The sequence below is a fragment of the Conger conger genome, chromosome 8 (genome assembly GCF_963514075.1).
Source record: "Conger conger chromosome 8, fConCon1.1, whole genome shotgun sequence".
Lineage (NCBI taxonomy): Eukaryota > Metazoa > Chordata > Actinopteri > Anguilliformes > Congridae > Conger > Conger conger.
The window spans coordinates 12,986,858-13,011,857 of record NC_083767.1 but is presented as its reverse complement, the minus strand read 5'-3'; the positions used below and the strand labels follow the sequence as shown (position 1 = coordinate 13,011,857).

Here is a 25,000-nt window from a genome sequence, read left to right as displayed (position 1 = left end):
GTTTCAAAGCAGCCGTTATTGCTGCACGGCAACTGTTTTAATGACTCCGAACAGCCAAGTGTTTGGCATTCACAATCTGAACACTATGTGAATGACAGTGAAGCATTACTTACATTTCCATTTATATTGTTCATCTGATAAGAAAAGCAAACTCCACATGACTCAGGGTTAAATGTAGAGCTGGTATTTTCTTATGGGAAGATACATAAACACTCACACACCTGTGCGCACACACACATGCACACACACACACACACACACATCACACACACATACATACTCTCACATGCGTGCGCACACACACACACACATACACCACACATCACACACACAAACACTCACACACCCGTGCGCACACACACATGCACACACGCCACACACACACACACACACACACACACACACTCATGCGCACACACACAGTGAGCTGACTGTGTGTGTCATGTTGGCACAGTATGAGTGACAGGCGCAGACAGAGGGTGAGCTGGCGGCTTTGCTGATGCCACAGCAGGCAGTTGACTTGTGAGGATCAAGCGCCCACAGCCATAAAATATAAAACGTCCATAAAGGTCAGAGGTGATTATTCTTTCTCCACTCTCTGGCCAACAGGTTTCTACATGGCAGTCCACCAACTGCCATTTTGAGGAAGGGAGTAATTCATGAACGCACCCAAGGGGACATCTAAGGGGGAGAATTACATTGCATATCCTCATTAATAATTTCAGTTTCAAGTGAGTTAGACTTGTCACAACTGCATTCACATTTATTGAAAATATTATTTATAACAGAAAGTTCATTGAGTAATTTAGTGTTGTAGATCAACCTGTCATAGACCATTAGGACATTAAATTACAACACCGCTCCAATTCTAAAATAGATTAATTGGATGAACTTGGTTCGGAAAGGGACAGAAGGTGAAAGAAGTTTACTATATATGCTGTACAGAAAACTGGAAGAGACGTCATGGAACTAACAGATGACAGGTAGGTATAATGGAAATGTACACAGTTACTGTGATTTACACCAAATAATGTGTGTCATGTTATGGGAAAAACATATGTAAGAGCTGGTTTTGGAAATGAGTTATGTGGATATTGAGATGCATACACATTCTTTCTTTATTTTACGCTCATGTGTGTTTCAACTATAAAGCTGTCAGTCACATTACGATGCTTATACCACAATAGAGGACAGCTAATTGCATTTATTATTGACCTATTTATGGTTTTAATTGATCTGAAGTCTATGGAAGCAGAGAGGGTTTTGGACTCTGGGTCTTCTATGTGAATATACTGTATTTTTAATGAGCTGAGATTGTGTGAGTGAAACAGAAAATGTTTTGCAAAGAAAGCAAGGACAGTATACCTTAATATAGATTTATTTTATCTCTGCGCTCTTGTTTGCAGATTACAGCATGGATTTTGCATGTCCAACTGGGTAGAACTTTTGGGAAAATAATAAGTCAGGTCACTTCTGAAAGCTTTTACCATATGAAAACCTTTATATGTAACAATGGAATTAATTTGAATTTTCTCATTTTCAGAAGAAACTCTGAAAAAGACCCTGGGCTTTCATTCTTCCCGGTGAGTCTTCATTTTAGTCTTCACAAACAACATATCCTACAAAATAGAATGCAATTCAACACAGATATCAACAAGTTTAGATGTTTATAGTTTGATAGTTTCAAACTAACAGTTGTACAATTCCACTACTAAAACTACTACCACATGAAATTGAAGAATTGCTCTGCTTGAGACTTTTGAGGATATATCTTACAATTATTAGCAAAATAATGTTGCATGTCTGCACTTTTGGCAGCACGACTGTCATACATAGTTACATAGTCATACATAGGTACATATATTTGTGACAGAACACATAAATGGGAGCAGCATCATACAGGAGATAGTCAGACTATTTTTACTTGATGACATACTGTAGACCAAGATAGCTCTGTAGCACAAGATATTAAAATTGAGAGCAGCAGAACAACAGTAATCAGTATTGTTGTCTGTTTGTATCGATACACCCTTTCACCTCAGTGGTGCCAGTTCAACCACTAAGAGAAAATGACGAACATGTTCCTGCGAGAGATGATGTAATTCAGTGGGCAATGTCACTCCTTAGAGAATCTTGCTCTATGCTTTCCTCCCAATCACTGCTCCTCTGGGAATCTGCCACCCCTCTCCTTTATAGTCTAGACATCATTAAAATGAAACCATGAGCTAAATCTGTTCTTTATTGTGTTAAGATTCAATGAGGCTCGTCTGTGAAGACAGAGGAAATATGCATGAGACAAAATGGCTTCTTGAGTCAATTAGTCTCCTTGTTTTTTTAAGAAAAGCCTGTTGTACGTCCACTCAGTGTAGAGGTTAATCTCATTACCAAGCGCTGGTTAACAATTAACTGCCACCAAATGAGAGGAGGCAGAGTAAACAATGTTATTAGCTCCAGCCAAGAGTATCCCAGATTGGGAGCAAGTCCAGATTAGATCACGCTCTCTCTCTCTCTCGAGGTGTTTACAAATAACCCTTTAGAAGTTGAGTGGTGATCAGAAATGAATTACAATGACTTTCCTATCATTTCATTCTGTCCTTTAATCTCCTGCAGACAATAGACCTGAAAATCATATCATAGGGTGCCATGGTTGTGTTAAATTAGATTCCTGCAACAGTTTATTAATGCCGTGATTCATCTATAGTAATGGATTTTTAATATATTCCATTATGCAGTGGACGTGAAGACAGGACTAGTTCAAAGGGCACAGTTATATCCATTCTATTGGGAATTGCTGAAGTGAAATGTTTCTCTCTATTTAGCTTTCTAAATATGCGGCTTCCCTGATACTCCACGTGCTTCTGTGTTGGACAGTATGTGCCAGGGAAATCCATTACATTTATTATTTATATTATTAAATATCATATTACTATTATTATTATTATTTATTATTATTTATTATTATTTATTATTATTATTATTATTATTATTATTTTATTTTTGTTATTTTTGTAAATTTTTTATTTTTGTATTATATATGTATATTGTTGTTTTTTTATATATACATTTTTTATATTTTATGTAGTGCTTTGAGATTGTTCACTCAATAAAAAGCGCATAATACATTTTATATATTATGGTTATTATTATTATTTACATGTTTCTTATTTTGTGGTTTTTAAATATACTGTTTCCCTTCTAAATTGTAGCAGGAAACAGAAGGAGGTGTTTACAGGCTGTATAATCCATACTAATCCCCTTGTAATTAAAGATGAGTCATGACTCACGCAGGTTACACTCCCCGTGCCGAACGTGCAGAATGGAAGGCTGCTGTCTGTAAAGTTTACCGCCGAGCGGTACGGATCAGACTGTTCCAAAAATAGCCACGCCCAGCAGCACAACAAGCAGAGGAAATCGGAGCGGAGTCAGCTGCATGAACACATTCACGTAGACCTCAGACGGCGAGTGGCAGCTCCAGGAAGCTGCGTGGTTCTCACAGCTTCACGGGGAGAGCGAAGCTTTCTCTGCGACTCGGATTACTCCTGCAGGAAAATAAGCTGCAACCAATCCCCACGTACTGGTGAATGATCCGTATGCGCTTTCCCTCTCTCCCTCTCTCTCTCTCTCACTCTCTCTCTCTCTCGCTCACACACAAACACACACGCGCGCACACACACGCACACAGGCTAGAGAGGCAAACAGTTCATAAGGCATGCAGGGGCAAGGGGGGAAATGGGGGGAGAAGGCAAGAAGTAGGAGATTAGGTCGGCAAAAAGGCGGGTATTTTGGCCAGTTCCACTGACCAATTAGCTCTGAGGGGTGGAGTGTGTGTGTGTGTGCCTGTATGCCTGTGTATATGTGTGTGTGCGTTGGACAGGGGTGTGTGTGCATGATTTGGTTTTTTATGGAGGGGGGGAGGGGAGCAGGGGCAGGCGGAGACTGTACGTGTGGTCGAGTTTAAAAAGCTTCCTCCTCTGTCCCTGTCAATGATAGCCGAGATCAGCGATGAAGATCCAGGAGGGTCCGTGTGTGTGTGACATGAGGAAGGCTCAGAGGAGCCCGGAGGGAGCCGGGTTCGAGGACGACTCGCCTCACAGCCTGCCCCATCTGGACCTGGCAGACCACAGAGGCTGGGGAGGTATTTTAACCGTGCGCTGCACAGTCCTGCGTGTGCCGTGTTCAAGTGACAGGCCTGTCAGTTTGTTTTCGTTTGCTGCATGGCGGTTCTGTCTGCAGGTGGAGGACGGGGTTTTATTATACATGCCAAAGATTTCACTTTGAAATGCAGTCACTCCTGAAGTATTTATTTGGAAATGGGAATTTGTCTGCGTGTTTGAAGCACGTCTTTCTCTAAGACGATTTAATTCCCATCTGGCCGGGATTTTTGGGGGTATACTTTCAAACGTTGTGCTGTTTGCATTGTTGATAACTGTAATTTAAGAAGGTTTTATACCTTTAACACTGATGTTTCTATGCGAAGGAAAGCGTTAGATGTCTATGAATGAACAGCATTTTAAATAAGTACAGTCCGTGATATATTTAAGTAACAGATGAATGTGGACAATGTCAGCTCCTGACTAAGGCACTTTAATATTAAAGGTTTTGGCACTGTTTAATAGCGTTGGCAGAAGAGTAATTTTAAACAGATTATTGTGTCGCTAATGCCATGCACTAACATGCTCTGTTCAGCAATGTTATCAATATAAACCGCCTTCTTGTTCTCCATTACTTATATCTTATCGTGCAGTTTGTCATACGTCTGTTTGAAAAACAAAACAGTGGTGCCAGAGAAAGTGTAAGTTGCTGACATGGCAAAACCACTGATGTGAATAAATAGTTTTTGGTATCATGGATTTGCTGAAGCTAAGCCTTCAGAAAGTTTAGAAATGGGAAGGTACTTTTGTTTCTGCTTTATGTAATCTTTAAATCCCTGGTTGCATTTTTGACAGCAATTGTGTATGTTTGGGATGCCAGTTTATCAGGAAGTCAGGAAGGGGGCAGCATGAAGTTGGGAGGGGGGTCGAGTTAGTGACCGTGGGTAACCTGGTTACAGTGCATTGCGTGGTGAGGACTGTGTTATAAGAATGTGGAAGCTCATGACTGTGGACTTACATTGTCTTGTAAAATAAACAAAGATTATATCATCTCTTTGGGAAAATGATCCCATAGCTGAAAGTGCTCCTGGAGATTTTGGTCATTTGTGCCTTCTCAGAACTCAAAATATTGTTTTATATTTTTGTCCTTTGTTGCTATTACTGTAAGGCCAATCCAAATAGAGTTTTATTTTGGTCCAGTAACCATACAGCAGCATAGCTTCTCTCCAGGGCTTGTTTCTAATATGCAGAGGGAAGGTGTGGTAACTACCACGTGTTGTTTCACCAAAATCCACTGAGACATTCCTGCTCTCAGAATCAAAAACATGCCAACCCTGGTGTAAAATACAGCTATGACCAGCTTGAAATGACCAGTAACCAGCTGTTTCAAAGCATAGCTTGAGCTGGTCAAACCATGTGGACTATGGTTGAACTGGTTATCGGGCTACCAGCTGTTTCAAAACATAGCCTGAGCTTCTTTCGCACTCAGCTGTAATGGAGTCCCTAACCAAGCTGTTTTTGGCCTGTGTTGCTGTAACATAGCTGGGAGTTGACATGACAATTGGAAGAACAGACCAGTATATACAGTCACCGAGCACTTTATTAGGAACATTTTTACTTTATTACACCGACTTATTCATGCAATTATCGAATCACCCAATTGTGAGGCAGCAATGCAATGCATATGATCATGTAGATATGAGTTAGGAGCTTGAGTTAATGATCACATCAACCTTCAGAATGGGGAAAAAGTGATCTAAGTGACTTTGATTGTGGAATGATTGTTGGTGGCAGACAAGGTGGTTTGAGTATCTCAGAAACTGCTGGTCTTCTGAGATTTTCATGCACACTAGTCTCTAAATCCTGTGAGCAGCGGCTCTGCAGACAGAAACGCCTTGTCAATGAGAGACGTCAGAGGAGAATGGCCAGATTGCTCAAAGCTGACAGGAAGGTGACAGTAAAGCAAATAACCGCACATTACAACAGTAGTATGTAGAACAGCATCTCTGAACACACAACACATCATAACTCTAAGTGGATAGGCTGCAGCAGTAGAAGTCTAAAAAAATAAGTCTAATAAATACTTAATAAAGTGCTCACTGAGTATATTGCAGACGGTGGCCCATGACTTTGCTCAGCTGTTGCTACTTGCTTTGCACTTTTGACTTTTTCGGGCCACAATAGACTCAATTTCCAGGAATTTAAATGAACAGAAAATGCATTCATTATTATTACTCGGAAACTGGTGTCAGCCAAACAATGAAGTGAAATGAGTCCATTGTAATTGTAACAATGATTTAGTCAGATATGTCACAACATGGTTTACAATATATGGCTTGTATGTAGTAGCCCTGGTACTGTTGCAGTGTAATAAATAAACAATTTTTATACAGATGTAGACATATCAGTATGAGTTCACCTACGCGATATACACTCAGTGACTATATTAGGTATTTATTAGACTTGGATAGTGAGAAAATGTATTATATCATTTATCTGGGGAGAACTTATTTTCCCACGGATGTGTTTTAGAGTGCACTTATCAGTTCCCCATTCTGTGCAGAACCATCAGGACACCAGTACAGAAGATGCCCTCGAGTGCAAAAGGGTCCAGTTTTATGTATTTATTCATTAATTTATCTGTCCTGTAGCTATTAGACTTATGCTCTTCTTGTGTTGAAGGTGGCCAGCTCTGAGCTTTGACAGTTTCTTACAAAAAGGAGAATGCAAAATATGAACTTATTTATCTTTTTCCTTTGGTTCTGAAAGTATTCTTTGAGTCTAGGGGGTCTTTAATAAAGCACTTTGAGTCTGTAATAAAGCACAGATGATATACACACAGCGAGCACTTTATTAGGTATTTACTAGACTTATTTTTTAGATATTTACTGCTGTAGCCTGCCCACTTAGAGTTATGATGCGTTGTGTCATCAGAGGTGCTCTTTTGCATACCACTGTTGTAACGTGTGGCTATTTGCGTTACTGTCACCTTCCTGTCAGCTTTGACCAGTCTGGCCATTCCCCTCTGACGTATCTCATTGACAAGGCATTTCTGTCTGCTGAACTGCTGCTCACTGTTTTTTATTTTATTTATTTTTTATTTTTTGTTGCAAACTAGTATGTGAAAATCCGAGGAGATCAGCAGTTTCTGAGAACTCAAACTACCCTGTCTGCCACCAACAATCATTCCACAGTGAAAGATCATATTTTTCCCCATTGTGATATTTGATGTGAATATTATCTGAAGCTCCTCACCCGTATCTACATGATTGTGTACATTGCACCGCTGTCACACAATTCGCTGATTAGATAATCGCATGAATAAGTAGGTGTAATAAAAGTAAAAATGTTCCTAATAAAGTGCTCGGTGAGTGTAGGGCCAAACAGAGTCAATGTGGAAGCAATTCTTTTGAAAATATTTATTACTATTTATTCTAATTTATTACTTTTAATAACAGTTTAAGTTTATATTTGTGTTCAGTTTGGAGGGCCCAATAAATTGTGTTAGTGTACATTGCTGCAGCCTCCTCCAGTCTCCATTAATAGAGTGCAGATGAGCATCCACTCTTTTTATTAGCCACTGCTTAGCATGCTGGAGGTCCAGCTTAGTACACACATTTAGGCTAATACTAAATTCCAGATGATTTCCAGCTAGAGCAAAAGCTAGTTCCAGATTCCATCACCAAATTACAAATAATTTCTATCAGGGTGAACCGGGGACCCAATCACATGCCAGACATATTTCCCCCAAATTGATTACACAAAATTAGACTCTCTGTCTCTCTCTGACAGACTGGCCTAATGCCCTTGTAAGCACACTAATTTGCTTTTACCTTCTCCTGTTTATAGGCAGTTTATAGTATTTTGTTGTATTTAAAGGATTTAGACAGCAATTACATTTTATACTGCAATAGCTATGTTTGTAATAAACAGGCCTGAGTGTAATTATATGTGATCCACTTGAGGTCTTGTTGGGGAGAATATGTCCCTTCTGGAGTGAGTTGCACTACGGAGCTGTTGAACTGAAGGTAACAATATAAGGGTCTCCTGAGAGATGCAGTTCAGCACACAGATTATGGGAATGGTGATTAGAATGTGGGAATTCTTCTTGCCAGTGTGTGTGTGTGTGTGTGTGTGTGTGCTTGTGCATGTGTGTATCCGTGTGTGTGTGTGTGTGTGCTTGTGTGTGTGTGTGTGTGTGTGTGCTTGTGTGTGTGTGTGTCCATGTGTGTGTGTGTGGTATGCACAAATGTATTCTGATGTGCAGAAGATGGAGCTCTGATGTGGAATGATTGAATTTTGTTCCAGTAGCTCAGCTCCCCCCGCCTGCTCCTGTTCTTCCTGCAGTTGAGTGTAGAATTATTTTCTGGGTATTGAGGACAACTGAAACCATTTTGAAAAAGCCTATTTGTTTCACGGTTTAATGTAGACAGCACTGGGAGGGCTTCTCATACTAACTGACCAGTATTGCTGTGCGTTTTGAGTGACATTGTTTCCTCACTCTTTCATTACATTCCACGTCTCATTTTCTTGTTTTTCATTAGGAGCCACAGCTGTCTTTTTTTATCTCACATAGATCAGCACAATCAACAAATTTCCTCCAGCAAAGTTCATTACATTTACCACTTATAAATCCAAGGGCAGTAGCTGTACTGTATTACTTTTCTTTTATGTGCTTTTTACATTTTACAGTTATAACTGTATTGTAGCCTATTAAGTAATTTCTCAAAGGACATCTTATATAGCATACTATTTTACTTTGCTTGTGAACCACAGATGTTCGAATTCACCATATAATATAATTAATTGCTCATAGCAACAGCCTTAAGCCTCAATATCAAAACCTGCTAAAAACTTGACTTGTCAGAGAACTCTAAGTACTATTTGTTTAATCTCAAACGGAAAGACGTATGACTAAAATATTTGTTGATGCACCTTGTCTTATTTACATTTTTGACATCACTAATGAACACGTATTAGTAAGTATAAATATCTGATACGACAAAAAAGTATTTGTATATAATCACAGTATTGTATCACAATAACATCTGTTGTACAATTCACAGTTTTCATTTTAAAGTGCCCTTTCCATCAGCACAATGGACTTCAGTAATGCCTCCCAGACAGAGTCACAGCTGTGGCATGTACAGTAGACTGGGAGCACCAAATGATCCGAAACTATTAATAGAGCAATGTTTCAAGGGGCCTGAGGATTCTTCAGTGCCTCAGGGAATCTGTCAGACAAACAAAAATAACATTTCCATCAGTGGGAAATATTGCCACGCTTTGCTAGAGTTTCTAGTGCTATAAGCCAGGGACCAGACATACAGACATACAGTATGTCACATTTTGAAACAGTAACAGCTGGCTCGGTTTCTCCATTACTCAGCCATTTCATGGGATCCTCCAGCTTTCACAGATTCTAAGAAATCCATCCATCCTTACTTATTCCTGGTCAGGGTTGTGATTGAGAAAGTAAAACAAATGCTAAAATTATACCCAGCTAAGCACTCATTTGAATAAAATAAAAAATTCTAAAACATAAATGAATAAAAACAAAATAAATCAATGTGTTGCCTGGTGAGTGACTAAGGAGCAGTTTATGTAATACATTTACTCTCAGGCTAAAATGGTGCATGTTTTAATTTGACAAAATAAAATAAAAGAGGTCCACAGTCCATGGATTTTTGGCTCCATTCAAACAAAGTGAAATATTTGTTTTGACAGGTCAATAGAGCTACAGCATGCCAATTTCCACAGTTATCAGCGAAAATACTCACTGTGTCTGAAATGGAATTTTGTGATTTTGTTCTTCAAACTGTGGGTGTGATATTGACCATGTGCGCTGAGCTCCACTGAGTATGTTCTGTGTGTCTCTGCCTGGCAGATCCAGTGCCAGCATACTTGTCCTGGCAGAGGGAGGGGGAGGAGCAGGAGGAGGCGCGACACTCCCCACAGGCGGGGGGGCTCCTGATCCGTCAACTGCTGGAGGAGGAGAGTGACCCCATGGTCTCCCCCCGCTTCTATGCCTTCGGAAGCCTGGAAGACACAGAGGTCCCCCCTTCCCCACCAAACTCTCACTCTTTCATGAGGTACAGCCTGGGAGTAATGTGTGTGTGTGTGTGTGTGTGTGTGTGTGTGTGTGTGACATTTTGCGAGAGTTTTCTAGCATTATGCTGCTATGGGAATGCAAGGTCACTAGCCTGACCTTGCATTCCCCTGTGTGTTGCTGGCCTTCAGGAGACAGAGAAGCTGGTCTCTGGGGTCCACTGAAGATGACAGAAGGGATATGATCCCCGCCCAAGCCTCCAAGAAGATCCACAACCTGAAGCGGAAGATCCGCAAATTCGAGGAGAGATTTGAGGATGAGCACAAGTACAGGGTGAGTGGGGTAGGGTCCAGACAAACTATCTTCCAAAAAGGACAATATGAAAACTTCTGCTGAATGTATGCACAATTGGTCAGTGAATGCTGGACTTGAGGAAATTGAGCTCCCTTACTCAGTATGGCTGTCTATCTTTTAATTCTACCTTGGATATCACTGCAAAACAATGATTAGGTCACAGATTCAATCCACAAACACCAAACATGGTATTGTTGTTGTACCCCATGAGCAAGGTACTTAATTGAATGCTGTTTAAATTGATTCTATGAAAGAAAAGTGTTATTAGCCCTAAACGAGAACATCTGATGTAATGTGGGTGTAATGCCTGTTAGTGAGAAGGTGGCTCTTCTATTCGCTGCAGCCCTCCCACAGTGACAAAGCCGATAACCCCGAGGTGCTAAAGTGGATGAACGACCTCTCCAAGCTGATAAAGGACGTGAAAGGTGAGCCAACTGGATGTGTAACACCAGAATAAGAAAATGGGAGCCCCCCCTCCCCCCAAAAAAGTCTTAACAACACAATAATTAAAGATAAAAGAGTGAAGGAGAAGTTGAGATGGTCCTCTCCCCAGGAGAGGTTGAGAAGGTCTTATTCTCAGTTGAAGTTGAGAAGGTCTTCTCCTCAGTAGAAGTTGAGATGGTCCTCTCCTCAGTAGATGTTGAGAAGATCTTCTCCTCAGTTGAAGTTGAGATGGTCTTCTCCTCAGTTGAAATTGAGAAGGTCTTCTCAGTAGAAGTTGAGATGGTCTTCTCCTCAGTTGAAATTGAGAAGGTCTTCTCCTCAGTAGAAGTTGAGATGGTCCTCTCCTCAGTAGAAGTTGAGAAGGTCTTATTCTCAGTTGAAGTTGAGAAGGTCTTCTCCTCAGTAGAAGTTGAGATGGTCCTCTCCTCAGTAGAAGTTGAGAAGATCTTCTCCTCAGTTGAAGTTGAGATGGTCCTCTCCTCAGTAGAAGTTGAGATGGTCCTCTCCTCAGTAGAAGTTGAGAAGGTCTTATTCTCAGTTGAAGTTGAGAAGGTCTTCTCCTCAGTAGAAGTTGAGATGGTCCTCTCCTCAGTAGAAGTTGAGAAGATCTTCTCCTCAGTTGAAGTTGAGATGGTCCTCTCCTCAGTAGAAGTTGAGATGGTCCTCTCCTCAGTAGAAGTTGAGAAGGTCTTATTCTCAGTTGAAGTTGAGAAGGTCTTCTCCTCAGTAGAAGTTGAGATGGTCCTCTCCTCAGTAGAAGTAGAGAAGGTATTTTCCTCAGTAGAAGTTGAGAAGGTCTCCTCCTCAGTTCAAGTTGAGAAAGTCTTCTCCTCAGGAGAAGTTGAGATGGTCCTCTCCTCAGTACACCTCAGCACCCTGGTGCTGAACTGCATCCATCTCTGGCCCACACAGAGCACAAGCTAAGGGCCTCTGAGGAAGACCTGACGCCCCTGGTCCGCCAGCGGAGCAACACCCTGCCCAAGAGCTTTGGCTCCCAGCTGGAGAGGAGGCCCCAGGAGAAGAGCGCCAAGCCTCCAGCCGAGAGCACGCTGGAGGCCCTGCAGAGCAAACTCCAGGAGGGGAGGGAGGAGGACGGCCGCCCAGCAGAGGTCAAGGTGAGGGTCACCAGAGGTTCCCTGCTACTTTACTCAGAAGCTCACAAACAAAGGAAATTAGTGGAAGCACAAGAGCTTCATCTTTTCACACTAGTTAAGATGTGAAATACAATAAATGGTCAAATTGTAAATTGAAAATTCATAGAGACTCATAGTGATATTGATCTCTCTCTCTCTTTCTCTCTCTCCCACCCTTTCTCTCTCTACTCCCTTTCTCTGACAGGATATGACACGAGAGCAAATCGGGGCAGAGAAGTTAGCCCTCCAGAAAGCACTGCTGTATTATGAGAGCATCCACGGCAAGCCGGTGAGTGTGACCGCAGTAACTGAACATGAGGAAGCTGTTCAGAAGCTGGCCTAGATTGCAAAGTGAGATAATGATAACATGCTCATTTCTAACCAAATGGAGTGCAGTGACCTTGCTGGACTGAGTGGTTAACACATCTCTCCATTGTTTTCTACCTTGTATCCAGTCAATGTTTTGCCGTGTTTATTAGGCCTAGGAAAGATGTAAACCGTCACAGTAAAGTAATGGCAACAGGTTCTGATATACCGTACATGGTGATGGAAATGTAACGAGGAAGATAGACAGCATATGAAAATAAGATAACATTGTGACATTTGTATATTTTCATAGTTTATAAGCCGTATTAGCATTGCTTGTTTTAAATCTGCCATTGTACTTTTTTGACTGTTTGCATTGCAGGGTTGGGTAGCTGTAGATGCAGTCGTTTAATCATATTGAAGTGTTTTTTTTTTTGGAGGGGGGTTTAAATTCTATATCAGTTCTAGAACTTCATTGCTTTCAGTTACCTGTAGTGATTACTACATTATAATTAGCATGTTCAGTTAAGACACCTTAAAGGGTAAACTAATCGATTATAAAGGGTAAACTAATCAATTATATTAAAGGGTAAACTAATCAATTATATCCCACTGCTCTTTTTTCGATCCAAGGTCACTAAGAACGAGAGGTTGGTTATGAGACCGCTCTACGACCGCTATCGGCTGGTGAAACAGGTTCTCAGCAGACCCTCCGTCATTCCAGTCATCGTAAGTTCACCCCCAACTTCCTCTTTCGTTCACCTGATGCATCGGTGAGGCGGCCATTTCATCCTGGAGCTCGTGCTGAATTAAGCGTGGCTTTACCCGCTCAGTAAATCCAGCGGTTTAGGATCTGAAATCCCTTAAGACGGCTGCCCAGCCGGATGTTTGAACGCCACTGAGGGAAACAAAAACACTCTTAGCAGCTCAGCTTTTCTCCCTGATCCCCATATGGCAGCTGCAAGAAGGAGGCCTAAAGTATTTCATCAGCTTATGAACAAGACCATTATGAACCTTGACCAGTGGTTAGCATAGTTAAGGACTGGTGATTTTAGGGAAATAATGGGAATTATAAAATCCATAAAGATGATCCCAAATGCGTTTTTGTAAGCACCTTGCTCAGTAAAATTCTGGTGCCAGAGGATTGAATAGGATTGGGCTGTGGATGACTGCTCGTGACCTTTAATCTGTATGACTGGCTGGTTAGCTTGTTCCACAAAGAATTAGACATTTTAGGAGCAGGACAATGCTGGGAATAAACTAGGCCTCGATTCAATCAGCATTCTCTTAACTTTGACTTGAAAATTAATTCAAGTTTTGTAATTCCTTTACATTCAGATGAACTGTTTTTGTAGGGTAAAGTTAATGATGAATGTTGATGCCTCGGGTCTCAGTAGAATAGTCCCTTAATGCCAAACCACCCTGTTCTGCTGTGTCTGAAATGGGAGCAGTGTGAAATGGCGGTAACCCCCCTTGTTAACCCTCGTCGCAGGGCTCACCCTCCAGCAAACGCAGAAGCTCTCTGCTGCAGCCTATTATCGAGGGCGTACCGGCACTCTTCTTCAGCGACGTCAAGGTGAAGAGCCACTGCCACAGCAAACAATGATCTGGGGCACGTTCAACAGGCAAAATGTTCTGCAGCTCTTTGAATTCACTGCAAAAAAATGACTGTCTTACCAAGTGTTGTAGTCTTGGTATAAGACTAAAGATTTTTTTTTTTCTCTCAAGTAGAAAATATGAGCTTGTTTGAAGTTACTGTTTGCTTGACAAATTAAATGTCTTACCTCATTGGCAAATCTTAAAATTTGTCAAACTGTCTTATCTCAATAGTCTTATTTAGCAAATAAAAAAATAAATAAAAGTTTTTAAGTCTCAATATTGACTAAAATACTGAGATTTTCTTCTTTTTTAGTTTTTTTAGTGAAGGGGAAGTGCAATGCTGGTTCAGGCAGCTTCCACATCAGGACCCCACTGCTTAATATTTTGCCTACTGGACTCACCCCTGTTGGTGATCAGGCTGATTTCCCCAGAGTGATGACTGATCGTTAATTTCCCGTTCATTGTGTGTGGTGCCCGAATCAGTAGCTGTGTAGCTGTGTTTGTGTGCTGTCACTATTGGCTGTGAGATCTATGTGCAAAATGAAACGTGAAAGCGTTAATCCATGCATGATTATCTTTGTGTGACACAAGGTCCTTAAAGTACCATTCACATTAATTAAGTAAAGTTATGAGGCAACACATAGTGCCCGCTAAATGCGTACATGAACAGCATTTTAATCGGTGGGGATTTCCTTTGTTCTCTGCAAAGACTCTTAAAATTGTTGAGGCAGCAGGTGTTTGCATATTTTGAATATTTTTAATCTGCCCAAATCTTAAAAAAAAGGGCTGGTTTAGGTGTTTAACCCTAAATTATAATTATGAATGTCAAGTAAGACATTTCTATTATTATTATTATTATTATTACTATTTAAAATATTAATGGATTTTTCAATGAAAAATATTTTGGTGCTGTTTGTAGCTTGGCTATTGAAATTGTACCTGACACTATTTCAGTAGATATCTTCACTCTCCTGACAGCATACCTATGGGAAAGGTAGCCAACGGTGATACCATGATGTGGGTTGACTGGGTAGCCTTCTCTTCATATTTAACCCTTTGAAGAGTAGATTTATTTTATTTTATTGTTTTTATTTTTATTTTTCAAAATTCTAAGTCAGTGTTCTAGAACTCCATTGCTTTCGAATTAACAGTAGTGATCGACATTAGAATTTTCAGTTAAGACCATTCTAATCACATATTTGTGAAAGGGTTAAATATCCCCGCATTGGCATGTTTGACTAATCCCTGTGGGCGCTCGGTCTTCCCGTTCCTCTGGCCCCTGTCCGGGGCTTATCTGTCTTGCTCTCTCCTGGCTTTAACGTTCCCGATTTCCCACTCTCCGCCAGGTGGAGGAGGATGGCTCAGACGAAGGGGATGAGGGGGATTCGCAAATTGAGATCCCAGGGACGAGCAAACCTGAGTACCACATGCTGGGCTTCCTGGACCAGCTGGAGGAGGACCTGCATGGGTTTGTCTCTCCAGCTGATGAGCTGTCCCCCACCAAGCACAGCACGGACATGGGGCTGTCCAACCTGCACTCAGCCTCCATGTGAGTCAGTGTGGCTGTTCCAGGATAGATCAGGGATAAAGTTACTGGAATGCTAGCACCTGTCACTAAGAGTTTTTTAGAATAAGCAGGCTAGTAATTAGTTATTTTTTATAACTCAACTGACAAAACAGTTGTTATGGGTTCTGAAATGGGAGGGTCATTCAGTTGGATGAATCACACGCATAGGCTTGTCTAAAGGTTAGTCTTCCTGATGTCTGGTAGTATGGATAGATCCATAGCAAAGGTATGGGTCTTTAAGGTCTTTCTTATCTCCACACACAGGCCAGAGCTTGTGGAGCAACTCCTCCAGGCACGCGAGGAGAAGAAGATAATCCGCAAGAAACTCCGAGATTTTGAGGACACGTTTTTCAGGCAAAACGGAAGGTAAGGTGAAGACTCCCACATCAGCCATTATAATACTGACTGGGCAGTGATCAAGGATATGATGACTCATTCAAGTGTAGCTTAATGATGGTCTGTTCTCTCACAGTCTTTGTTACCACTCAGACAAGGTGTGGTCTTCCTGTTGTTTCAGTGCGCGCGTGTGTGTGTGCATGCACATGAGATAAATCAATATCCTAATGCGTTTGTTTCGCTGTGCTGTTCTTATAGAAACGTCCAGAAGGAGGACCGCCCTGCCATGGCAGACGACTACAGCGAATACAAGCACGTCAAAGCCAAACTCAAACTCCTCGAGGTTCTCATCAGCAAAAGAGACTCTTCAAACTTATCTATGTAGAGTAGGGCAGGACTGCCCCATTGTCTCACCAGCAGCTGGAAGACTCCACCATTGTTTGTCCTGCCACATCTGCAACAAACACCCGGAGGGACTGATAGTGGAGGAGCTCCATGCGACCATGCTGTAATACCACTGACTCATCTTTAGACGTCTGACATTTACTGCACAGATCTTTATCTCTGTCAATTTCCATGTTTTTTTCTCCATCCCTGGCTGAAAAGGAACAGTTTAATTCAAGAAAATATGTATTGGTATGGTCAGTGATTCTAATTGCACTAGGAGTGTCTTTTTTTAAAATGGAGAACTTTCATTTGAGAGTGGAACCTGAAAGAATAAGCTATGAAGAAGAAATTAATCACACAGGGTGATTTTTGTGTGATTGGTCAAAACAATCAAGTTCTCTTTGGATATGAAACAAGACAATTGTGCAACAATGTAAATACATCTGTTTCAATCCATCAAATCTGCCGCTAAATATGCACTAATGATTTTGTATGATCCAAAGACAGTAGCATTGAACTGGTGTGAACATAAATGCGCATATATCATAGGGATATTATAAATATCACACATGAAACTTCTGTGATGACAGATTATGTGGCTTTGGATCATAAATGTATCTTCTCCATTTATCTTCCCCATAACAACATTTGTGAATATGTAATTTCCAGTGTTTGTGAGTAAGTTCACACTAAGAACCACAATCGTGTTTTAGTAAAGTAAAAAAAAAAGAATCTGTCATGATCAAAATTCCTACTGCTAGGGTTCAAACAGATTTTTCTGCGTTATTTTATAAGATTTCAGTAAGATCATTATTCCTAATGAATATGCTTATATTTTTTATGTGAGCAAATACCTTCTGTCCTCCAGAATGAACAAGTGCACTGTCACACTGATTGCTAATTGTTATGAATGTGTGTACATTTTAGTACATCCTTTTTTGTATGTTCTATAAAAGAATTCATTTTTACTGATATATGTCTGTATTGTGATAATTCAATTTAAAATGTATTTAAAGCATCTGAATGATTTTACCCAGAGAAGATTTTCATGTATTTCATAGAGATTCATTAGTTAATTAAATAACACAATTAATGTAAACACCATCACTCTGTGCTTCTGTAGAAAAGCAGTTACCTCAAATTATTACGGTTCTTAAGTTTTAACATAAGCAATGGCATTTCAGTCCTGTATGTTATGAATTACGCTGATTCATGAATATTAGTTTGTGAGTCAGTATCATTTGCATATAGCTGTAGAAAAACAATCCTCATAAAGGTATGCAAAAGAAATAGTTGTGCAAGAAACCAAAGTGATCACTGGAGTAGACATTGTTTTACCCATATAACGTATCACTCCGTGGGAGGGAAGGGCACAGGCGTGAAATACAGGATCCTTATTTGTGTAACAATAACAGGAGGGGTTAATATTTTTTAATAGGTTTCAACCGTTTTAACAACAACAATGGTATTCACTTACAGTATAATGGCCTAAAAGTGGTTATGGTTATGTTCTAGAAGGATCTCTAGATACAGGATACAGTATCTATGGCACAGTGCTAAAATGCCATTATGAAAGAACACACTGTTCCTGCGCTTCAGTCTTGTATTTCCAATTAAGGGCTCCAGTCCAGAAAATTTGCATGCTCTGCACTCAAATGTCATTGTCATTGAAAACTGTATTTTAAACTGAATGTCATGCTCTTGCTTTGTAGCTGTGTGGGAGGGAGAGGTTTATGTTATTCAGTATGGTACAAGCTTTAACATGCAGTTCTTGCGTTCCTGAGGCATGCATTTGATACTGCTGAGGGCCCCTTATTGCCAGGTGCGACTTCTGTGAATGGGGTGTGAAGTCACACCTGGCAACAAGTGACCTTTACAGTATCATATGAGTGCCTCAGGAACCCAGACCAGAGGATACCTGTTAGTGTAGATTTGGATTCAGTGACAACAAAAGGTTTATTTTTCTTACCACATTTGACTGATACGCTGACAGATTTAATTCTAAGACAGACACATTATACACACAGTAAGCACTTTATTAGCACCTCATTTGTTTTTTTCAGACCAAATGTCAGGGGAAGAAATGTGATCTAAGTAGTTTCACAGTGGATTAATTGTTGGCACCAAACAGGGTGGTTCAAGTATCTCAGAAATCATCTCCTGGGATTTTCACACACAACAGTCTCTAGAGCAGGGGTCTCCAACCCTGGTCCTGGAGAGCTACTGGGTCTGCTGGTTTTTGTTTTCACCTTAAAATCAGCACCTGTTGAGACCCAGGTAACCAGGTGAGGTGAGTTAATTAATTAAATTAGAGCAGTTGATTATAGTTAATTGCAGGGTAAGAACGAAAACCAGCAGACCCAGTAGCTCTCCAGGACCAGGGTTGGAGACCACTGCTCTAGAGTTTGCAGAGAACGGTGAAAAAAACAACAACAACAACAACAAGAAAACATCCAGTTAGCAGCAGTTCTCCGGGCAGAAATGTGTTGTTAATGAAAGAGGTCAGAGGCGAAGGGCCAGACTTGTCGAAGCTAACAGGAAGGTGACAGTAATGCTAATAACCACACATTACAAGAGTGGTATGCAGAAGAGCATCTCTGAACACACAACATGTCAAACCTCTAAGTGGATGGGCCACAGCAGCAGAAGACTTACTACTAAGCCTAAAAAATCAGTCTAATAAATACCTAATAAAGTGCTCACTGAGAATATGTCTTGCAGCATAAAGCACATGCTGAGCATTTGGCTTTTGAAGCACCATATACTGTGGTGAGATTAAAATACAGAGTGAAGATAATTCATATGTGAAGTGGGCAGGTTAAAAGGGAACAGTCCTCCTTTGGGACTTACACAGGAGATAGAGATAAATTTACCCTCACATGACCACATGGACCCATACTGTAATCTCTCCAATGATTTACTCAATGTTTTCACTCTACTGAGGCCCACCGTCATATGTTTTCAATAAAAACATACATTGCAGGGTAAAATATGTTTCTGTCAAAGCAAGTACTGAAAAACTATACACCTGTAAAAGAAGATGAACTCGTCTTCTCTCCCCCTCTCCCCAGTGGAAAAAAACAAGTGTCCAGGGCATGAATTGGAATGTTTAAGTTTGTAAACTCCTCAAAATACAAAACCAGAATTTTTTGTATTTATCTTTTGCTTCACAATGTCTTAATTCAGACATTATTCAGAATTAAGCTCATAAGTTTCTAACTTTGAATACTGCACAGCAATGGACTGTATACCATCTCCAGGAACTGCATGTAAATGGATGCAGCACATTACACGAAGTTGCAACACCTGCATTTTTCATTACATTTCCCATGGCCCAGAGTGCACGTTTTTCCATGGAAACCAGACGTACACCAACCCCTGTGGAGAGTTGAGACGTGGGAAGTCTCTCTCTCAGGAGGTGCTGGAAGTGCAGACAGCTTATCCTGATGAACACGGTCGTTATGTAAGAGTTCTTACCCTCCTCTGTGACGCAGGTAGCAGGAAGAAGCTAAAAAGCGTTGCCATGATCAACTGTGCATACAGTCGTATGGAAAAATTAGTGAAGCATTTTACAATTAATATCTTGGTGAACAGATGCAAGCTTGAACTGTAAATGTTACAGAGTTAAACATGAGATGTTCTGCATATTTTAAAGCAATATGGCTTTTTATAAAAAATTTAACTGTTTATAAAAAAAAGAATTTTTTAAAGGAAAAGGGCCCTGTGCAAAAGTTTGAGAAGCCTTTTGGATTATTCTTTGTAGAAATAACGTTATTGTAGCCAAGCAACGCACACTGCTTAGCAACATTTTGCAACAAGTATCAACGTGAACTTGCATTGTCTAGGCTGGATGTAGCGGCACCTAGTCATATCTTTAGATGGTGCAACGGGCGTAAATATTGAACACAATGTCGGACGTAGCTATGACAAACTTAATACTTAAGACCAAACAGTTGTCAAAGGATGTCAGAATGGAAATGTGTTATGAGAAAAACTCACATACACCAAGATGGAATACATTTAGCCTCCATTGTACCTTATAAGAGTGTACTCACCTTGTGCCAAAGGAACACCACTAACTTCACAAGAGCCACTTGCTAGCTGTGCATGACATGTTCAACAAAACCAAATTTTTATTAGTTATCAAATATAATGCGTGTGTTTGTGTGTGCATCTGAACCTTTATTATATGGTAGTAATCATGTATTTAAAGATTGGTTAAAGCAAAACAAAACTTATTTCTTAGCATTGTGAAAGTCAAGTGCAAGCTGGAACCATCCCTTATGTAGACAAGACCAGGTGGAAGTGTCAACTCAATGAAAGGCTATCATCTTAAAGAAGCTTTAGAGAACAGTACTACTGTGCTGTATTTCACTGTATTTAACTGCTTGGTCATAATTATGCTCTGTGAGGATCTGATCTTCCTTATAACCCTAGCAGTAGCCATTGGTACTCAGAATCGGTGCCATGTGCTAATCTGTGGGCTAAAGCATTATGCAACATTGTTCCCTGGCTGATATATTGTTTTCATTTTACATATTATGTATTTTTACAGCTTGATTTCCGAGAGGACTACAGATTGATGTTCTAAAAATAGTTTCTCTCTGAAGCATTCTCATTATCTACAGTCCTAGGATCACTGAGCCGGTAATGAAAGTGATTAATGTCGACATCCTTTTAAAGGGACATGATGTCCGCTGTGGAGCCATTTTGGCCGTATTTATTTTGCTGGGCACGGCCAAGTTGTGCAACAGGACTCCAGCGGCCTCCGTTCAAGGACTTTTGATACATTATCAAACTATTTTGTATTTTCAAGGCAAAAAAACCCCATTGTGATAGGAAAGCCCCAATTTGAGAAAAATACAAACAAGGAAAAGAAATTAGAAAAACATCTATTGTAGAATGTTTCCCAAATGAGCTGTTTGTACAGAATGCCCGTTGAGCCAGCAGCAAGCGATTTAATGAGCAGCTCAGTCATTTCTTGACTTCACTTGTGTTATGAATGCAGCGTAGCCGCAAATGGGTTCATTATTTTCTGTGCTATGGTTTCCTGTTTTGGAAGCCAACAGAAGGGCGATGCATATGCACACTGGGGAGCCGAGCCCTTGTCTTTGCCAAGTGGTCAGATGGGGAGGGTGGAGTCGATAATGCTGCCCCTTCCTCTGCTCCCTGGCAGGAGAAAAGCTCTAGGAGAAAAGATTTCCAGTCTGCATCTGCTGTGTGCAGCTCTAAACCCTCACGGATAAAATCCCTGCATGTTATTTACACTCTCCCAAAGTGTATTACATCTGATAATCCCATCCTGTAATCTCTTTGAGACATCAAAACCAATGAGCGTTGCTTCTGCCAATAAAAGTCCTGTGCAGTGGATAAAGAGCTGTCATTTTTTGCTAGCACCTGCCTGGTCTCCTGTTAGGCAGCTCTGCTTCTTTGTAAGATAAAAGCTTTTTTCTTATGTTATTTATAAGATGCATATCTAAATCCATGCCTCACCAACCAATGCTGTAATACAAGAGAACCGCAAACCCATTTGCTTGTGCATCACACATTTTTGGAGACCCCCTCATCACCATCTCCTTATTTTCAAAATAATGGGCGGGGTGGGTGGGGGGCGGATTAACTTCCTGTAATCAACTGGAGCACATGCCCTAGATTCCAATCCATTTAAAGTCTTCGAGCCTCTCTTGAAACTCACTATGAGGACAGACATCGAGAGCAGCCATTTTCTTTCTGCCAATGCTTCATTCTGTTATGCATATCAACTTAAATGTAACTGCTTACCAGACACTCCAGTAGGGGTGGTGCATATACATTGTTAAATGTACTGTTAACATACATTATTTTACCTATTTCGTTTTGGTTAAGTGATTGACAGGTTACACTGTACTGCTCATCATAGAACACCATAAGAAAATAATAACCAATAACCAAATAAAATGGTGGCTGAAAACAATAAGACACTTGGACAAGATGGAATGCAAACTTACCGCTTGAGCAAAAGAAAAGCAAGAATAAACAGTCTATGGCTTATCTTATGTGATACAGAGCACTTTGTAATCTGTGCTTCCTAAAGGGTAATTTCATGAGCGACCAATTTGTCTCATACATCTACCCATCTGTAGACAATTAAGTCAGTAATTACTGCTCATCTTGAAGGAAGTAGTTATTTCATGTAGCTACATAAACTGCATGCCGGGTAAAAGTGTAGTCTTGGCCCAAGAAGGTCGGTTTCATGTTTTCAGATCCCTTCTTCAAATTAGTCTGTTGTGGCTTGCTTGCATTATCACTAATTCAAACAATCCAATGTCTGGATTTCAAACAAAAAGACTCCATACAAGGGTCAGACATAACATTTCTTATCGTACTTACCTGTTGTATATTAGCCTTTATAACGGAAAAAATCACATTTGGAAAAACAAAAAACCTGTAAAACAAAAAGATGCTGAGCAGTTTAAACCTAAGTCTCACAGTGTAAAGATGAACATGAATAGGACTATGATTCCAACATCCCTGCCTTCAGCGTTTACTACAAAATGCATAGTCTGAATCTTGTGTGCTGATTGGCTTTATTGCTTAATCCTAGGATATCTTACAGACAAAAGCATACACAGATAAGGCAATAAAATAATAAGAAATCAGAAGCTTTAATTTCATACTTTAATTAGTATGGTGCTAGTTGAATGTATATAAAAACACTCATTGCATGCAGTACTGTACAGTAGAAGTGGTTCAAAACACTCAGTGATATGTGGCCACGGCAATAGACAAATTATGTTGACTACAGTAAACAGTCCTATTCCTTTATTTAGAACACCCTCATGTTTATGAAATATCACTGGCTTGCCAAGAGTCTAAATTTATGTTCTCTGAATAGTAGGAACCATTCACGCGTTTTATACGCAGTGATGACATTAATGGTGTCAATGCGGGATTGAACACAGAAACACATTTTTTCCTAGAAAAAGCAGAACAGGCCATGTACGCAGAGTACAGCAGTAGGACTAAATAGGCTGTTGACATTTAATACAATATTATTTAGACTACAACAGAATACAATCCAATACCAAACACGACCTTTAATTATTCCCTTACACAGCTCAACAACAGCATAAATAGAAAAATGTGTAAGCTGCTGGCTACTTCTGATAGCTAATTAAAGTTACATAATGTTCTGTTATAATTCACTTCACCAAATACATATTTGTCAGTTGTTGATGAATTGCCACAGATGCTTCAGCCCATGGTGATGGCACAAGTAAGACTTGTTTTTAATATTTTAAAAGTAAAACAAAAAATATGTTAAAAGTCACAATTTATTGCAGAGATTACATTAAGAGCTGGACAACAATGTTGCGTTTCTGGCCAGATCAGACTAAAGTTACAGGGAATGTTGGCAGTACAAATAGTACTGTAATGGATATTTGCTAAGCAAGGGCACACATGCAGTGTGTACATGTACTAAGCTCAACTAACTTTTGTCCAAAAGCACAACACATTCCATGAAATAAAACTTTTTAGAAACACATTTTATTTTATTGTATACATACGAGTTACTCTGAAGAAGGCCTAGTGCCGAAACGTCAGCACGTATGCCAATAAAGTGGTGACTCTGTAAAGTAGCAGTGTTGCGCTTTTTCCTTACTTTTTCAAAAATTGTATACATGTTAACTTATAATTTCTTATATTTTACATGCTTAGCATAAGGTACAATGCCACATATACTAAATAGTTTATAATACTTAATTTTCCATGCACAACCACAAATATATGTAATAATAAAAAGGTTTTTCAGTGACACCACTTCAAAAACCAAAGACCATATTTACATGAGCTATAATCTTATATACTTACAGCATGTACAGTAAGAATTGCCCAAGATTACCTGTCATGAAATATGTCATCATCTGTCATGAGTCATCAACTGTATACTTACAAGTTAACCCTATTTGCTTTGTCCCACTTCAGAGAAATATCAGCGCTACTCAATTCAACTGTGTCTGCAAGTATTTGTTCTAAATTTTACTTACTGGCAGTGACAGCTACTGAGAAGAAAATCGAAGGGGGAGAAGCCTTCCCTTTAAATTTTTAATTGGTCTCAACCTGTTTTTGTTAATTTTCATTGATTATCAAGTGTGCCAAAATCAAGGCACCAAAATCAGGTCTTTTAAATGATCTTTGTCATTATCTGACATAATTTATATCCACAATTAATGTCGATAAAATGCCCCTTAGCGATGCAAATAACAAAAATATGAGAAATATTAGGCAATTTAGACTCTCCAATCAGCCTAATCTGTATGTCTTTGAACCGGAGTACCCGGAGGAAACCCACGTGAACACGGGGAGAATATGCAAACTCCACACAGAGAGGGCCCGGCCGACTGGGATTGAACTCAGCAGCTGTCACTGCTTCTTGAACCAAGGTGATAAAATGAGTGCTGAAATCAGGTGGTGTGGTGCATGGGTGGAGTACCACAAATGAGGATTACTGAGATAGCCGGATAACGGCACTGAGTAAAACCCGGAACAGCTCTTATTACTTCAGTCCAACTGGAGTTGAGCAGCCCTACTATAAGAAACTGAGATGCCAACATCTCACCCGTAGGGGGTCCACAGAGGAGAGGGTGAAGTGGCATCCAAAAATGGGGCAGAACCCAGGGCTTTGCTGGGGGCCACACAATCCAATGCATGGACAGTACTTTTTAACTATTTTACATTAACATCATTCATTCAT

At 40.2% G+C, this 25,000-nt stretch overlaps 1 protein-coding gene across 3 annotated transcripts; it reads left to right on the top strand.

The window, feature by feature from the left end:
- Positions 1-721: 721 nt before the first annotated feature.
- Positions 722-17,281, top strand: LOC133135098 (protein FAM13A-like). 3 transcript variants are annotated; one of them, XM_061251869.1, is made up of 14 exons: positions 722-983; positions 1,544-1,583; positions 3,289-3,577; positions 3,991-4,135; positions 9,979-10,183; positions 10,332-10,473; positions 10,838-10,919; positions 11,851-12,053; positions 12,277-12,360; positions 13,011-13,106; positions 13,870-13,953; positions 15,323-15,525; positions 15,808-15,909; positions 16,138-17,281. In XM_061251869.1, the coding sequence occupies exons 4-14, from the start codon at positions 4,003-4,005 to the stop codon at positions 16,262-16,264; spliced, it is 1,461 nt and encodes a 486-aa protein (XP_061107853.1). In that variant the 5' UTR covers positions 722-983; positions 1,544-1,583; positions 3,289-3,577; positions 3,991-4,002; the 3' UTR covers positions 16,265-17,281. The 3 variants fall into 3 exon arrangements, with proteins under 3 accessions (XP_061107853.1, XP_061107854.1, XP_061107855.1); XM_061251870.1 differs by having other exon boundaries at positions 3,289-3,588; XM_061251871.1 differs by lacking the exon at positions 13,870-13,953.
- Positions 17,282-25,000: the final 7,719 nt, after the last annotated feature.